Below are 18,376 nucleotides of genomic sequence, written 5' to 3'. Positions count from 1 at the left end.
TATTTGAAACACCACCTACTAAAGTCCAATTTTACAATATGCAAGTCTAAGTAATTTGCAATGCAGCTGCAGTATTTGCTAACGTTTATTTTTAATACTTTTTTGGATACTGGGGAAGTTCAGAAAACTGGGATAAAGCTAACAGATATGAAGGTACAAAAAAGTATTTACAGACCCCTAGCCTATACAAATTAAATGCAAAGCTGAAACAGGCAACATTCAATAAATAATCAAGAATAATTTAAGCTAATCAACACAGCTTTATAACGAAATACTAGATGAAGTAGCTATTTTTACGAGCTTGTGTGTTTGGTTGATCAGAACGGCTGTGTTTACATGACAGACTTTTGCAAGGCATTTGATTTACTTATAACATCTGACTCCAATTAACATAGTATGAACTCATGAATTATATTAATTTGATTAAAAATTGGCAACTAGTAAGTCTTACAAGTTTTAAGGCACAAGTTCTTCTCTAGGTGTTTTTCTAACAGGAATGTATTCCTAGCTCAAGGTTATTTGCAACCTTTTTCAATGATCTGAAAGAGACTGCAGAATCACTAGCAATAAAATAAATTAAATGGGGAAAAAAGTAAATCAAAGTTTCCTAAAACAATCTGAAGTTTTCACGATTGACTCATTTCAGGGTAGTGAACTTGGGAACAAATTGTAAGTGATGCTTTCTACACTGGACTTTTACCCTGGACACCAATAAGTTTGAACTGACTTTTAGCATGATACCAAAGTCTTAATGAATATTGGCTCCCTATCCGTTGGCTAGGAGGACTAATATCATCACAAGATTGATAAACAAAGAAGAATCATCCAAAAGCAGGGAATTGGTACCATTCTTTTATGCAGTTTGATGGGAAGCCTGCACCCAGTTCCAGTTTCTATACCCAAGGAGTACTGGCAAAGAAAGGATTGGAAGATAGCTACAAAAATGACCCTGGATCTCACAGGGAAAGCATTAAGAAGTTCAGTCAACTTAGTTTACTGAAGCAAAGATTAAAAGAGTGGTTTAATCACAGTGTAGAAGCAGGAAAATTTCTGAGAAGGCAGGACTCTTATTTTTGTCAGTGAAAGCAGGCTAAAAGCCAATGGTTGCAAGTTAAAAATAGACAAAATAAAACTAGGGTAAGCAACCACCAAAACAATTTACTTAAGGATGTGGTAGGTTCTCCTTCATTTGAAATCTCTACAAGAAAAGCCACCAATCCTTTGTAAAAGATTCTGCTGTTTACTACAGACTCAAAGTTCAGCTCATCCTTTTCCTGTGTGTTTAAGTAATTTCCCACAGCACAAGCACAGATTGAGGCATCCAGAGAAATTTTTGGTCGAAATGGAAGCACAACCACATTCTTTTACCTGAAAGGTGAGTCAGGCAGCCCTTAGGCAGTAACTAGCCTACATCCTAAATCCATCTTCAGCTGCCTAACCACTGCTTCAGGTGTCTGCTTTTTATTCCTTTAAGACAAATACTGAAAGGAGAGTGTCCAAGCTCTGGAGAGGCAAGTGTTCCCCTGCTTCACCTTTCTACACTAGCAAACTTGGGACATCTGCTGCTCAAATTCTGCCTACGGTGGACTCTGCTGTCAGGCACCTTGTACCCTCCTGCTTTGCGAAGAAGATCCAAAGAGGCAACCTGGGAGCATGCAGACCCAAACCCCACTCCAGGCTGCTGGAGAGGGACAACGCTGACTACCTTCATGGAGGTGAAGTTCCGTGGTCGGTCAAACTGGAACTCCATTTCAACAGAGCCTGTGCTGAAGCTCTCATTCTTCCAGCCAACGTAGTCATAGCCTGGCCACACACGGTACTGATGGCTCTGTGTGAAATCGTCCAGTCCTAGCACACCATCTGTCAGCTGGCCCAGACCACCGTACAAGTGCCTAGGCAAGAAAGAACCAACAGTTAAGGCAGAATACCAGCCAGGAGAACTCATATGTGAAAGCACGTGGGTCCTTCAACTGGTACCAGGAAAACATTAGTTTATTTTCTCTTAACCCATCCTGGACAAGAACTCATTCCCTGTTCTTATGCAACATCACCTTTATGTTGTTTGGGCTGGGCTTTTAAAATCTTTCCCTGCTTAGGAAAAGGCAGAAGTTTTTGCCTGACAAAGCCAAGCTACGAGCAGAGTTTCTTGAGAATCAAAACTACGACTACAGAAAATGACACTATGCTCTCCAAACAGAGTGCTTTAATTGCAGCATTTCATCATGGAGCTGAATGGGAGGAACACTGCTCCATCCTGTCCTGGGGGGACCAGTGGGGAAAGTTTTGCAGGCAGGCACAGAAAAGCAGGAAAAAGAACAGCAAGACCATGGGCAGCTCACCCAGCCACAGCCAGTTCTAACTGGGATAATTTCTGGCATTGCTCCTTGTGTAAGTAGAGAGTGTTACCAGCTCCATTTCCAAGGCTGGTTAGACTCTTTGCCCAGGACCCTGCCTCATTCTACTTCTTATCTGAGAGTGCAGAGCCCACTATACAGTTTTCCAGCACTGTCCCAGAGTAAATGATGCCAGATGTGGTACACTCCTGACCCACCTGCCTTCTGGGAGCCATCCCTGGCATGTCCCTTGTCCTGTAGCAGGGAAGTGCAAACAGTTCAGCTGTATTAGTGCCTGAACTTGCTCCCTGGACCTGTTTCATTCAGCTGCTTCTAGGCAGTCTTTGTAACCTGGGCTGGGCTGCTGCTACATGCACTGAAGCTCTGCGAGTCCATTCCAGGTGAGCCCTCCTGTCTCAAACTAGAATTTGCACAGGTATGCATGCCTTTGAACTCCACAACAGGATTAACAGCTGGAAAAGGCAGACTCCTGCTTCCAGGCCAGTCAGGCACATGACCTAGAGGTTAAGGAGTTTGAAAGAATCCTTGCTTAGCACATTGGGTTTTCTGCCTACATCTGTAGCTCCCTGACACTGCCCAGCAGGGCCAGCTTCCTAAGCTAGTGCTGGACAGCTGAGCGCAACACCTACATCTTTCTGCGTGTAAATTTATTTTGTTTTTTTAATATCCAATCCCTACTATATCAGTTCAGCTTGAAAGCATCAGATATTAACATATAAAGACATTGTTACCCAGTATCTTACAACATCCTACAAGCATGAAGAATGTACTTTCCAACCCATTATTTTAACCTCCAGCACAAAAAAACACAAATAAGTTTACAAAAATCACCTCTAAGCATAAAAAAAATTTTAGGCAACACTAAAAATTTTCAGGACTTTAATGACAACTGAAGCAGGACATATGATAAAAGCACCTTAAGTCAATGGATGACACCAGGTCACTGAAGAGACACTGTCAGATCACTTATTAGGCACATTCCTGCATGGGCAGGAATATGCTGCCTCAAGAGTATACCCATGCCCAAGTTTGTCTGAGGTTTCAAGCTGCTGAAACACACTCAAATCTGTACTTATAGCAAAGAAAGTGGTCACACTAAATGTTAAATAACTGGCTGAACTTTCAGACATTTCACATACAGACTCTTAATGAACTCTCCTTCCATGAAAGCCAACTATTAGGTTAACCAGACACCTCAAAATGTCAATAACATGCCACCCTACCTAACTAATCTCAGTGATGTGAAAAATTAACAGACCTTGTAATGAGCTGTCAAAATCCAGTTACTTTAGGCTTTTTGACTCCAAATTGGAAAAGCATCATACCCAAGAAATCTTTACAGTGAGTAATCGGCCACCTTCCTCTCATACCACATTGGCAGTGGTGCCTCTGCTGACTTGGAGCTTCTCACAGGGAGTGATGCAGTTTTCCAAGTTGTTTCAAGTCCACCAGAGCTCTGTTTTCAAAAACAATATCTCAAATCTGTCCAGAAGCTCACAGGTATCAAGTGCAGGCCTAGAGTTCAGGTGTTGCGCACTTTCTCGGATGCCCAGTTTACCCTGGAGACCTCCTGCAACAGTTTAAGATGCAATCTGCTAGAGAATGCATTTCAGATGTCAAACTGCAGAAGCAACAAAGGCAGTGAAGAGGGGAAGGACCTTCATCTGCTCCAGGGACACTGGGACTGCACAGGTAGAAGGTCCAGCCGGCTCTCTAACTCCAATCTGGGGCAACAGAAGAGTAGCAGCACCTTACAGTCTGCGGTATCAACGACAGCTTAAGGCTATACCTGAACCAACAAAGATATCAGTGCAATGAATATGGTCACAATTAGAGACCAAGAGTAAGGAGGGCTTTAAGGCAATCGGACACACCAGGACTGTGTCATCACATCATGTAAAGATGGAAGCTATGAACAAAGACAGCACTTAGCTGTATACAGACACACTCTTCTCTTTAAAGAGAAGCAACAACAACTTCCAATAACAAAGAAATTATTTGTCTCCTGCCAGCCTTTGTGAGCTGGGGGAAATTAATCTGATGCATCCTGATCCCATGCCTTCCTTTAAAAAACAGCAACTAACAATGTGTCAAAGGGCCTGGAATAACAAACTTACAATGCTTTGGAGAACCAGTAGGTTAGCTTGCAGCTCTGGAGGTCTCAAAGAAATGTTTGGGATAAAAGATACTAGTGACAGGGCAAGTAGGAAAGAAGAGATAACTTGCACAGTGACCGAGAGAGAACAGGACGACTTCTCCCACCTGCGCTCCTGGTATCCATCATAGGTCGAGTCATTCAGATAAACGATGGGGAAGCCAGGAGCCGCTATTGTCCCTCCTTCAGGGATGCTATAGGATGCCAAACCATCTAAAAAAGAAGGCCATATACCTCAGAAATACAGCAGCAGCAGCCTTCCATCATGTCTGTCCATATGATCCTTTTATTTATGATGTGGACCAACAGAAGCAGTTCCGTGGGCCTGGGATTCCCTCTGCACATGTGGGGACGCAGGTGAGTCCCAGTCAGCGTTGTATATAAGGACTACTTTCCAGTGACAGGCATGGAAATTGCTACTTACCATACCAGACACAGCCATAGAGCTCCACCCTCATACAGACAGTCATTGGCATCTCTGTCACAGGAATCACCCGGATAAAACGAGCAATGATGGGAGGCCGAAGATCTTTCAAGACCACATCATAAGTATCAATGTTCCCTTGGATCACCTGGAGAAGAGAGATCCTTACTAGCAACTTCTCTCTATTGTGCTGTTCATTTGTACAGTGGTGTACTTGTACCCTATCATTTGACACTGGGGAGCTTTCCCATGCAGTATCTGCAGAGGGTTAGCTGCTGCTGCTCCCCTCCTCCTACCTGGTACATGGCTTACAGGGTGAAGGATGCTGCCATTTCACCTCCTGTCCACTGCAGACCCATACCAGGCAGTACTCTGAGGGAGAGGAGAAAGGCAAGTGGGAGATGAATGTACATGTGGACTGTATGTTGCAGAGAGCTCCGGTTATAGTACATAACCTCTCTTTCTTCAAGTGAGCCTCCATGTACATTCTAACAACAGGCAACTGAGCACTTGCCCTTATCACTAGTTACCTGGTGGAGGGTCCTGATGTCCTTTCTCTATAAGCCAACAAAATTCCAGAGGTGCTGCAGTGTTTGGGGGATGAAAGTGCAAGCAGCTGCACAGATGTCTTGAACTGAAGTGTTCAGCATTACCACAGTCACCCCATCCTGCTGAAATACAGTCTGATATGGCACAGACTTTCACCCTCCCCCTTCCCGTCAGTTTCACTATGGTTCTGGGAACAATCCACTATTTATTTTGACAGTCAGTGTGCAGAAACAGCTGAAGCTGTCAATCCCCCAGCAGTGGGCACAAAGTGCCCAAGAGATTTTTTTGAAAGGATTTGGACTTATGGAAACAAAATAAGAACACCTTTGATATCAAAAGTCTGAATTACAAGTGTGAGGGCTCCTGCTCAAAGGTGCTATTGGTGGGAAGGATGAATCAGACTGAAGTTACTCAAAAGACCATGTAGATTGCAATTGTTGATGTACAGGCAATTTAAAAGATGAGGGAGGCCAACAAGGGAGCAGAAAGGTGGCTGCGTCTTCATGGCAGCAGAGAAGATCTCCAGAGAGTGAGTACGGCTGGACAGTCCATCGAGGAGTGAAAGACCTTATTGTATCACAAAAAGAAACCACTCCAAAGACTGCATCTCCCTGAAGAAGAGCCAGCCACATCTGGTGGTCTACTGGACTGCACCGGGATAGCTGTGAAACAGCTTCCTGCACCTGGCTGGACAGTTCTACAAAGGTGCACAGTCCCAGGAGTTGACCAAAGAAAACAGAAGGAAAGCCAAAAAGTAAGCTTGCTTCCTCATCCTCTTCAGCTCCTCAACAGGCTTTTAAATCTGCAGCCTCTTAATATCCCTCTTCCTAGGACAAACACCCATGACTTCTTCCAGTGAAGTAGGGACACGTAAGTAATCCTTGCTTTCAGGAACCAAGTGACAGTTATTAACCCTTTTGGTCATCAGACGGCCTAAGACAAGAGGCCTGGAAGCCACCTCTGCTGGCTCCACAAGACCTTGCTGATAGGAGATAAAACCCAAGAGCAGACAACATATGGCAGAATATCTCACATCTTCATCACAGAAGTTGGACAGATCCTCTGGAGTTGACTATTTGGCAGGGAATCTCTGAGGTGGCAGATATGTCAAGCCAAAACGTCCTAGATGGACACAGGGCAGACAGAGTAAAAGGAAGAAACCTTTTTCTGAGGGGGGTGGCTGAAGCTATCTTTGAACCAGCTCCACAGTGGAAGAGCTGACATTTTTGCCTGTCCTGTACAGACATCTTCTGAGAAGCAAAAGAAAAGATGCACTTTGCGCAGCACCTCCACAAGGTGGGGTTGCTGCTATTGAGCACACAGTTTCTCAGGGCCAAAAAACCCGAAGTGAATTAGCTGCATGTGGAACAAACTCAGCACCAGTTTCCAGTCCTGGCTGCTACTGATGCCAATGTTCCCAACATCAAGAACAAAGCAGTGCTGCTGGCAAACAACTGTAGGTGGCTGATACCAGAAGTTGATGAGGGACCAGGACTTAATGGTGCTGCACCATATAACATTAGTGCCAATGGAGAGGACCATCCTTAACTGATGTCACTTAGAGTCAAGGGGACCCCAAATTGACTCTTTGCCTTTACTGAGCAAATTAAAGCTGGAGGTGACTTTACTGGTAAAGCAGCAGCATGTACTACCTGTCTGAAACTCAGCAGCACAGTGAAGGGGTTGGTTTGGTTTTTTGACTAAAACCAATTGTGTGATCCCCTTGGACAGAGACATACCAAGATGGGCTCACATAGTCACACTGAAATGTCAGTGATTGGGCATCTATCAACCACAGGACTGGAAGAGGCCTTCCTAATGCATACAAATAAGTAGATTAGGATCTTGCACCTCCATCTGCACCTCATTCCAAGGTCAGAATGATTTTACAGGACATTTTTACCAAATTATTTGACCACACAGCAGTGCTTCTGAAATATGGATTCACTAATGGAATATGTGACATGTTACTGGTGACACATTTTGAAAAATATGTTTTATGGAAAGTCATTTTTCAGAGGAGCTGAAATGGCAGGAATTGCACCCCATTCTGTATGTCCAGAGCAGCAGGAACAGAGGAGCAGAAGCATCTTCCCTAAGTATACCAGGAGGGAAAACTTTTTGGTCTCATGCAATGGGGAACAGATACACACTGACAATATATGTGTACTTCCACATATATAGAATAGAATAGAGGATGGCTCAAATTATAGCATCATAACACAGCTGAATACATGCTCATTACCTTATTATGGCCTAGGGAGATCTTGCAAAAATTGACCCATAGTAAATCATAACACCTGACACTAACACAGTCCTGAGGGCCCAAGAACACTGCTCTGCACAGGACTGGGGTGGGAAACAAGGAGCATTTAGCTGCTTGTGAACAGTGTAACCAGTTGAATTCTGGTATAACTCAAGATGCAGACAGACTTCACCTAAGAAAGTACCAACAAAGAAAAGTTAACCCCATGGAGTTTAAACTTCCCCTCCCATCCTGCAAACACAGTGTTTGTAGCACACACCAAAATGTGAGGGATGGGCAAGATAATGGTAATGGCCAAATAGCCAAAGGTCTGAGTGAGCAAATAATTCATTAACAAGCTAGAAGCTATTACCTAATACTGCAATACAGACCCCACTGTGACTTCCAAAGCACCCCCAGTGCCATAAAACATCACCACACCCAGTACCTTTCTAGTCTGGCTTAGGTCTTCAGACTCCACAAGCCAGCCTGAGGCAGGGTGATCAGGTCAGACGAGCTGCAGATGAGAGAGGGGATTCCTTCCCAGGGAAAGTTTATTAAAGGCTTATGAACATGACCAGAGCACATCCAGTGCTAAGCTGTGTGCTCAAGTCTGGAGATAGCAGGAGACAACTGTGGTGAACAGGGAAGCATTTCTGAGTGTGCGCACTCAGCCCATTGCCTACCCTCTAAAATCCTTCCTCTTCATTGCTCCCTACGTTCAACACTCATCAAGAAACTCATTTCCATTCCCTGCCACCCCCTCCTTTTTTTTAATCATAAAGCAGGCATTTGCTTCGCAGCTTCCAATTTAGAAGCAAGTGTCTGGCTGGTAGAGAGACATTCACATGATATTTTGAACATGCACAGAAAGGTAGTGAAGAGCCACAGTTTTCAGTGATGGCAATGGCTGGGATCTGGGGGATTAGGTCAGGGGAATAACAGTCTAACATGATAGCAAACACAGGACTAAGGCAGAGGATGCTAAATGCCTGACAGAAGAGTCAGGATAAAGTACAATGCACTAGGCAGTACGTAGAGGATGTGCCTTCTACAGTCTAGTTCTTTATGACTGTGTGCTCCATGATTCAGTTCCTACTACACTCACCTTCCTGCCCTGACGATCTTTCCAGGAGATCCAGCGCTCTCCATTGCGGCTATAGTCAATTCGGTAAGCACGGGCAAATTCTTTGCCTGTGGCACGGGCATGCCGTCCCTGAGTCCCAATCAAGGTAATGAAGAAGAGCTTGTGCAGGTCAATTTGAAGGAACTGTACATCTTCTGGTTGCAACAAGCCAGCCGGGCACCAGGCTCCATCCCCCTCTTCCCTTTGTAACCTGAGGGGAAAACCACACACATTAAAAAAAAAAGTCACTTCCAAGGATCCAGCCTTCCCAGTAACTGAGGAAACATCTTGAAACTTTGAGAATTGGGAGAAAGAAACCAAATCAGCAAGCGAGACCTGACAGCTGGCTACCAAATACCTCTCCCCTTCAGGGTGATGGTCAATTGAGACTTAGACTCCTGTAGCCAGTTTTGCCCTGTTAAGAACAATTCCCTCAGTTTCAGGTATCTTTCATTAACTGTTAGAAGTAATTTCTTTCCTAGACACATACTTCCATGCTGATCAGAAACAACTATGCTACTCAGTAGGTAATTGCATACTGCATGCTCTTTAGCACCTTGCTAGTAAAGTGCATACTCACTTCTCCTAAACCCCATAGAGTAAGGCCTGAACCTCTGCTTGACCACCTGCTACAGCTCTAAAAGGCACAAAGAGGAGCAATCTTAAAAATACATTTTAGAAAGAAAAGCTCTGCCCATCTACAAATTATTCTGGGTCATCTCAACGCATCTTTCACATTTCCTTCATTCATCAGAGCTGCTTGTGCAGGACACTGCTAGGTGTACGATGTAAAGGTCTGCTTCCAAGTTGAACATTATGACACCAGCTGCAAAGGTTAAGGCTTTTATCCTTGGAGATCGCATGCCGAGCAGAGTGTTGTAGCAATCAGCAGGTGGAGCCACTAAAGGAAACACTGCCTTACCTAGGCTTCTGTAGGCTCAGCTGTGCAAGCCGCAAGGTGGTGAGTTTTAAATGTGAAAAATTTATCCAGACACAAAAAGACCACGTAGGCTTTTTAGCAACAGGGATTTCTTAGCAAACAGCAAGCCCATGAAGGGCCCTTGTCTTTCAGACAGCAATTCCTGTCTCTGACGGGATTGGTGAGTGCCAACCCCTGCATCAAGGAAGGTAGTACTCAGGAGACACTGAAGGTCAAGTCACAGGCTAGAGAAGATTTTTGTCTCAGGTTGGTCAGCTGTTTGTGCAAATCTTTCTTACGGTGAAGTGGCAAGTAAAACAAGTTCTAAGAAAGGCAGAAAGGGTGACTATGAAATGACAGGGACAGACATCTGCATAGGACAACTATGACCTCTAACAAAATGAAGTCAGGTAGAGGGGTGCCTTCACGTCTTCACCCTGTGGACATCCAGCTGCCCTGGCAAAGAGATGATGATAACAGATGGTAAGTGATGCCTGAAGTATTTGCAGAACTGGAGATAGGCCCTGTCTCAGAAGAAAGTAAGTCTCCCAGCTTTCAGACCCACAGGCTTGTTCAAACTCCATTAAAACACGTGACACTTAGCATCTTTGCTTTACCACAGACTAAGAAAAAAAAATAATCAAGCACTAGGAGAATTTTATGATTTTGAACTGCCCAAATTCATCATAAAAATGTAAGTATCATAGTTAACCTGAAATTCGCATCTAACTTGCACCAAAACTGTAGGAAAGTTTGGTATCATCATTATAAACAATTCTAAGGACACTTACATTTTTAAGTATTTTGCAAATCATCAGTTAGTAGCTTTGAGAAATGAAATGACAAAAAATGAAAAGCCAAGCTTATGAGAAAGACTGTAGTACTGCTTGACATTGAAAGAAAATCCTTTAGCTACTTTTTAACAATTCCTTAACTCTGCAGTTTCCAGGTTTTTGAGCCCATTTCCTTAATAGGATGCAGTTGAAAAGTTCATCCTTGTAAATGATTTCCTATGATTTACTTTAAAGCACTCTACAAGAATCCCAGGGGCATTGTATCTAGCTGACCTGTAAGTCACAAATCCATATAGAGATTTATTCACAGAACTATAGGAAGATGAGGGTCGGAAGCAACCTCTGCAAGTCTCTAGTCCAATCTCCTGCTCACAGCAGGGCTAACTCCAAAGCAACAGTGTGTTGCTCAAGGCCTGGAGACACCATCACCCCTCTGGGTGCCTGTCCCACCACTTCATTCTCATGGGGGTGGATTTTTTTTTTTTCCTTAATATTGAATCAGAATTTCCTGTATTAAAGCTTGTGACCAAGACCATTGCCTCTTGGTCTTTCACTATGCACTAATTAGATTTAACACAGAAGCAGTGAACAAGCTAAGCAAACAGGTTTCTTTAAGGGTGAGGGAACTTCTTCCTCAATCACATATTGGATAGCTAGATGAAAAAAAGGATTACATTTTTTGCCAGAGGTTAACCTACCGTGCATACTGGGGTCCCGTGGAATCATACCACTGGCTGGAAGCAGTGATGTCTTCGTCTCGTATCGTCCCTTCATGCATACCCAAAGGGTAACGGCATATAGCTGAAAATGGGAACACAAGCAAGTAAAAAAGATCAGTACCAATTCTTCCTAAATCACCAGACAAGTTTAATTAAAAGGCTATCATGCCTAGGGAATAAACATGGTAATGATAAAATAGAGAATGCAAATAAAAAGGATGAAATACTTCATAATTACCATAAACTGAAATTGTAAGTAATGAAATACACTCACAGTTAATACCATTCAGCAGAGTCCTAGCAAGGCAAAAACTTTACAAAGAAACATTTTAAGAACATGAAATCCAAACCATACTAGTGTTACTGGTTGTACAGGCCTATTTTACAATGAAAAATTATTTATCAATAATGATGCAACATAAAATGGATGTATTTGTTAAAAGATTTTTCTTCTTCTGGAATAAACTGGATGCTTGACTTGCATTCAAATAGGAACAATTATTTTCACCAGTCCAGTAACAAGTGAGAAGTTAAACAGCTTCTATTACAGATTACTAGACTAGCTTATGGAAACATCTGCTGTGTCGTGTCACTGCAGGTTAGAGCTCACACTTGAACACAAGCCCCTGACCATCCACACTGCCCCACCCTAGTCTGTTCCTTGCCTCCAGCCTCACATGGAGCAAGCATTTCTCTCCAGGCTTGAGAAGACTCTTAAACTTGGTGCTGCCAGAGAGTACAGACACAACTGGCTCAAGCCACGGAGCTCTACAAGCTCAATATGGCTCACTACACCAAAGACAGTGCAGATGTAGCTTACAAATCCAAGCTGGCCAAGCTCTCTCCCCTGACACAAGTTTTTAAATATGTCTTGGAGTATTAGAGATGTTTCAGAAAACTCAGAATCTTAATGTGTTCATTAAGGCTCAGTATTCAAAACAGGCAAGCAAGATATTTTTGTCAGACTGACATCAACAGGAGATTTAAAAGAAAGTTATATGTGATTAAATCATGAAACAATTAAAAAGCAAAAACATAGTCAATGGCAAGTCCCAGAAAAAAAGGAAATGGGACTTTCCTATAGATCTTTCGTCTTTGTCCTCAGAGCTCACAACAGCCCCAGCTCCTCCCCTGTCTGCAGTGACACAGACAAGTGCCAGCATGTGCTTCAGTCACTCCAGAGTGGCATGCATGCCAGTTGGCATCTTCACTGCTGCGCTGCCTGCTGCCATATCAGCAGTTCCACCTGCCTTTCTCTCAGTGATGGCACTGCCTTGGGCGTCTTCCTCATTTCTGTATCTCAGGACTACTACCCTTGTACCAAACCTGGATAAAGCTGTTCACCATGTTCAGAAGCTACAAGAAAAGATAGAGGCATGAAACCCACCTTGTTGTTACCACCACAGAGAATAACAACCACAGGCCAAATAACTACCTGACAGATTTCAATGTAGAAATGTTTGCAAACAGAGGTTGTTTCAATAGGGTTTGGCTGCAGCTGTTGTCAGGCTCAGTACCAATGAATGTGTGACATTCTGTATATTCCTAAATAATGTAAAGGAGATGGGTGCTGAGGTGACAATGTTTGCTGATGATATCAATTATTTAATATAGAAAAAAGCAAATTATGGGAATACATACAAAAAACTAGAAAACACCATTACACCACTGACTGTGTTCATGGTCAGATGCCAGTCGGATATGGAACAGAGCTCTGTCATCGTTTAACCCCAGCCAGCAATTAAGCACCACACAGCTGCTCGCTCACTCCTGCCCCACCCAGTGGGATGGGGGAGAGAATCAGGGGGGGGAAGCAGAACTCATGGATTGAGATAAAGACAGTTTAATAGGACAGAAAAAGAAGGGAAAATAATAATAATAAAAATATACAAAACAAGTGATGCACAATACAATTGCTCACCACCTGCTGACCTGGTGCCCAGCCAATCCCCAAGCCACGCTGTCCCCCAGCCAACTCCTCCCAGTTTATATACTGGGCATGATGTCATATGGTATGGAATATCCCTTTGGCTCATTTGGGTCAGCTGTCCTGGCTTTGTCCTCTCCCAACTTCTTGTGCACCCCCAGCCTCCACTGGCAGGTCAGTATAAGCAGCTGAAAAGTTCTTGACTTAGTATAAACACTGCTTAGCAACAACTAAAGCATCAGTGTGTTATCAACATTCTTCTCATCCTAAATCCAAAACACAGCACTATACCAGCTACTAGGAAGAAAATTAACTTTATTCCAGCTGAAACCAGAACAAGCTCTTACTCCTTCCTTCTCCCATCAAAGGCAGAGAAGGCAACACAGATTATTCAAAACAAAAGATCAGCACCCTCACCATTACAAAAGAGATTACTGAAGTGCAGTATGACAAAGATTATTTATATCCTGAACAATTACTCGCTGCCTCTCAAAATACCAGAACTAGGAGGCATCAAAAGATCAGGTAGCAGAGTTCAAAAACAACATATGCATCCTTAACCTATTAAGGCCTCCGAATGCCAAAGGTTCATATGGGTTCAAAAATCAGCTAGACAAACTCACAGCTAGCACAAGCAAATACACAAGTGCTAGCTCAGAAAGCTCCTAAGCAGCAGACTGCAGTGAGCCGAAAGCATACCTGGAGTAAAGCACTGCTGCATGCTTGCCCATCTATGCATTCTTCTAGAACCAGCAGAGATGGGACCCTGCTGGAGTCAGGACACCAAGCTGGATCGCCCCCTGGTCTCACCCAGAACATTCATTCATTCATATGTCTGAGGTTTTTTAAGAGGCCTGTTTACAGAAGAATTCACTGGAAGGTAGCTGGTGTCTGACTGGGATCAGACATGATGACTGTGGCTGCTGAAAGCCAACTGAGAACTCTAACCCTGCTCTGATACTGAACAGTAAGTTTAGTAAACCAAACTAGCCTCGACCGTCTGCACTCTTACCTGTCCCATCACAGACCAGCACAATCTGATCTATTGCTGGAAAGCTAGTATGTTGCTGAACTATGGGTAAATATCTGAAGATTTTCCAAAAGGGTGGGGTCATCATCTGAAAGCAGAAAGTGTTTTTGTGCTTCTGCAATAGGAGTCCTGTCTGGTCACACCTTATTTAAAGGTCAAGTGCACACCCTACAGCAATGCCAGACAGAGAGCTAGCTAGTTGGGAAGAGCTCCGGGGGACGGGGACTTACTGCAATCCTTAACAAAACTCATTTGTTCACAAATCCAGGGCTGGCAGATGGAAGCCAGAGTGTCCCTGGCATCAAGGGATACACTCTACGGGTGGCTGTGGCTCTCGCCAAAACAAGCAGCATGAGGTTCTCAGCAAAATGCACATCCTCTCGAGCAAAATCATCCTTGGCTTCTGTTTAGGTGCCACCAGACTCCTGCTCAGATATCACTGACACTTTACTACGCACTCATGCCATGCAGACAGGATACATTGAGGATCAAAGTGTTAGCTCACCTCTCTTAGTGAGGTCAAACAACTGATGCTAGGCAAAAGGACTCCACAGGATCTTTCCTACATAGGTCTGAAATCATCCACAAAGCAGTCCCTTCAGTTTAGAAGGCAATGCAGGAGATGCTTCAGACCACTCCTGGAGCAGATCAAGAGGTCAACATAATCAATGGAGCCTGTAGGCATCACAGCTGAGGAGCATCAGCTGGGCTATGGGTGTGCTGGAGTCTGGCTGGGAACAACAGGGAATGGCCCCTTGGGGCAGAGAGACAGCTGAGCAGCTGTGGGAGCTGAGAAGGCAAAGCTGCTTAAGCCAGTCACAGGCAGTACTGAGAAGTGCGAGCAAAGCTACATGCTTATTTCTTGGTGGAAAAGATTACTGCAGGAGGGTGGGACCACAGCACTGTGCTCAGAGCCCACCCTACCTTCCAGGATCTGGTGGTGGGGGAGCTATTCCTGCATATTTACGTGTGCTAACTTCTGTATTTACCACCACCAAAAGGAATCTGCATGTGACTGACCCTCTAGCTGCCATCTTCCCTCTTCCTCCACTAGGTTTTAACCATTAGAAGCAGATGGCACCCCAGTTCAAAGTTGGACATGGGAACAGGGGAGCACAGGAGTGTCTGCTGAGCTCCCCCACAGGCCTCACTTCACTTCTGGCTGGTTGCTGCGCAACCTTAAACCTCTGCAAAGATCCACAGGCTAAAGCAGGGTCAGAGCCAGACACAGTCAAAGGGCTCCAAACAAAGAGCCAGACCCAGCAAACAAAGGCCCTCAGGGTAGCACTGCTGCCTCACCATACCTTCAGCCAAGCTGGAAAAGGATTAGACTCGTTTATTTCACAGACCGTCTCCAGCTCAAACTACCTAATTAAGGGGATTTTTGCAATATATGCAGACCATTATCTTACTCATCTCCATCATGATTATAACTTGCCAAATGCTGTAGGATAAGAGGCCGTGCGCTCCATAGGGACTCAGGCTCATATCCCTGTCTCCACCCTAGCTTTGTACCCGGTAGGGTTTTCTACCTTTCTTTCCACACTTCTCTCTCCAGAACCCCTCTTGCTGGCTGGAGAGCTGTGCCTTATGCTTTACTAACTGGTAATTTGCTTTCCACAGTGAGCTCATTAACTCTGAGCCAGTCTAGAGCCAGGTTTGTTCTGCAGATCACATGGTTGAAGTGATGAAGGGATAATCAGAAATCAGGACAGGCCTGCTGAGAGCACAGACCCTCTGGGTGGGCAAAAAAAGTAGTATATCCATGTGCCTGAGCCATCCTGGCACTGTCAGGACAGATGTCCCACTCCAGCACAGCTGTCATGGAAGACTGGCCGTCTCAGTCCAGAGGAGGACATTCAGGAACTACATTAGTGATTGCATTTACGTACATTCATATGCATTCACCATGAGAGGCAAAGAAAGGCTGAGAACAACCATATGAAAAGTGGGAGATCAGAGTCCTCTCCCAGCCTGGCAGCTCCCTACCAGGGTTGACTTCGGTGCCAGATGGCTCAGGCAGTAAGGCCAACAGCAGCATGCAGAAGATCATGGTAGCAATCGGAGGTGCTGCGCAGGGTCAGATGGGTGCGAGTCCTTCAAAGACAGCAGCTGCCATCTACATTTCTGAAAGACAAAGCAAAGACAGAAGATGAGTCCTCCAAAGACAGGACTTCTCTGTGCTGCAGACTTGCTATATTGTCATTGCCTGCTGATGTGTTGGGCATTCTTTTGTGCCTTCAAGAGGGTCTTGACTTTAGCCCTACTCTGACCCACCACCTGATCAGAGGCTTAGTGAAGTACTAATGATTGCCTGACTACCCATACCATTGCTAAACCTATTAATGTAATTCAGCTTTTAGGAGCTCAGCTGCCATGACTACTGTGTGGACATACTCTCTTAACTGCTCTTAAAGAAGTCCAATGCAAAGTAATCTCTCCCCCATCAATTTTCACTTTCCTTACTATATTAACAAGTACTGAAGCTGCATCTACAATGAACCTGTATAGTCCAACCAGGCTCCCCAAGTGGTGCCTATCCACCCAGTGCACACCTCTATCTGCACCAGCTGTGTACTCCACATGGCCTAGTGGACACTCTGGAACTTGTCACAGAACCTTAAGATAAATGTCTAAAACAGGGCGAAAATAATCTCTCCCTACATGTCCACATTGCTGCCAAAAGAGCATGTGCACTCACACATGCGAGCACACTTAATTTCCTGTTTGGAAACAAGAAAAATAGCAAAGGGCTTAAATGCTGGCAATTTCAGTGGAAAGCCATGATAACACCTAAAGGAACACAAGGTCATATCAGCAGTTATGCGAATTCTGTGTGTCCTACAGAAAGCCTCAGGAGGTTCCCATACGAGAAGACAGCTTTACAGAAGGCAGGTTAGAGGCTCTGTCTCATATTGAAATGTCAGGCGAAAAGAAAACAGAACAAATCAATAAATGAAAAGTTGCCAGGACCAGAGGGTGTTTGCTCAAGAATCCTCAGAGTGGTAGTAAAAAGGCAAAACTGAATGTTAGGATTTTAGTAAAGGAAGAGAGGATAAAAAGGGGACCATCACTATGCCAGTGCATACATGCATGCAAGAGCATCACATGCCATTAGCTCGGAGATTTGTAACAAAAGGCTTTATTTTTTCCACCGAACATAATTAAACTGTACAAGTAGCAGCCATGAGTTGCCATGGATACCAAAACAATTGGATATATTCACAACAGAAAGATACACCACAGTTTCTTAAATCCAAAGGTAAAACCTTTGGCTCAGAAAATCCCCCAGCCGCAGATTGCTCGACGCCCAGAAGCTAAATCAGGGTTAGAATCACTGAGGCTTGCCCTGTTTTTATTCTCTTTCCTAAGGATTTGCTACTGGCCATTGTCCCTACTGGATTCTGTCCGAAAAGATGGCTCTGAGCCTGAAAAACAACTAAGGGCCTTCTTGGGAAAAGAGCCAAACATGCATGCAGGAGGAGAAACCAATGATCAGTGGATGCTGCCCAGCAGTGCTGTGCCTGGCCATCTGACAATGCAAACTAACCAAAAAAGACCTTAAAATTGCCAGGATCCCTCCTGCTTCAGCCACCTCTTGTGCTCCAGGTGAGCACCCTGGCCACAGCTGGGAGGAGGCTGTCGACAAGGTTCTGTGATTTTGTGGCATCTCAGGTGGAAAGTGTGCAAAAGCAAAGCACTGGAGAGAAGAGGCAGCCCATATCTCAGCAGGAGGGTCTTGCAATCAAAAAAGAGGTTTTGACCAAGCACTCTCGAGCTACATGTGCATCCACAGTCACCTTCGCCCCTGAAATGGAGGGGGGTGATCTCTGATGCAAACACACCAATTCCCACCATCCCATGACACACTGCAAGTACCATGGAGCAGAGACTTCTTGTAGTCATGCCGAGGGAGATTTTGTAAAGACATTTTTTCAGCAGAGTTTGAAGACAGACCTGGTGGAAGTTAATCTACACAGGGTGCTCCAGAGGCTCCAAAGCAGGACTTGCAAAGGGAACTGCAGAGAGTTCAGCACTAGAGGAGACTGTCCTCTCATAGGATGTGAGAAAGTAAAGTGTCATGAACATTAAGGCTTTAACCATGCTCCTGGAGGAGGTGATGGGAAACACAGT

General features: G+C 44.4%; 1 protein-coding gene across 6 annotated transcripts in view; it reads right to left on the bottom strand.

Annotated features, from left to right (window-relative positions):
- LOC142044030 (discoidin domain-containing receptor 2-like) overlaps positions 1 to 18,376 on the bottom strand; it is a 63,291-nt gene that overhangs the window by 17,970 nt on the left and 26,945 nt on the right. For 3 of the 6 annotated variants that reach the window (XM_075055992.1, XM_075055993.1, XM_075055991.1), the window contains exons 2-7: positions 16,232 to 16,369; positions 11,265 to 11,367; positions 8,836 to 9,064; positions 4,934 to 5,081; positions 4,617 to 4,722; positions 1,706 to 1,892 (exon numbers count right to left, since the gene is read on the bottom strand). In XM_075055992.1, the coding sequence (XP_074912093.1) occupies positions 1,706 to 1,892; positions 4,617 to 4,722; positions 4,934 to 5,081; positions 8,836 to 9,064; positions 11,265 to 11,367; positions 16,232 to 16,295 (837 nt within the window). In that variant the 5' untranslated portion in view covers positions 16,296 to 16,369. Of the gene's footprint in view, positions 1 to 1,705; positions 1,893 to 4,616; positions 4,723 to 4,933; positions 5,082 to 5,229; positions 8,788 to 8,835; positions 9,065 to 11,264; positions 11,368 to 14,747; positions 14,766 to 16,134; positions 16,169 to 16,231; positions 16,370 to 18,376 lie in introns of those variants that run through there. The other 3 variants (XM_075055996.1, XM_075055997.1, XM_075055998.1) reach the window with 3 other exon arrangements.

The sequence above is a fragment of the Buteo buteo genome, chromosome 23 (genome assembly GCF_964188355.1).
Source record: "Buteo buteo chromosome 23, bButBut1.hap1.1, whole genome shotgun sequence".
Taxonomy (NCBI): domain Eukaryota; kingdom Metazoa; phylum Chordata; class Aves; order Accipitriformes; family Accipitridae; genus Buteo; species Buteo buteo.
Note: the sequence above shows the minus strand (reverse complement) of the source record. Positions and strands in the feature narration are given on the sequence as shown.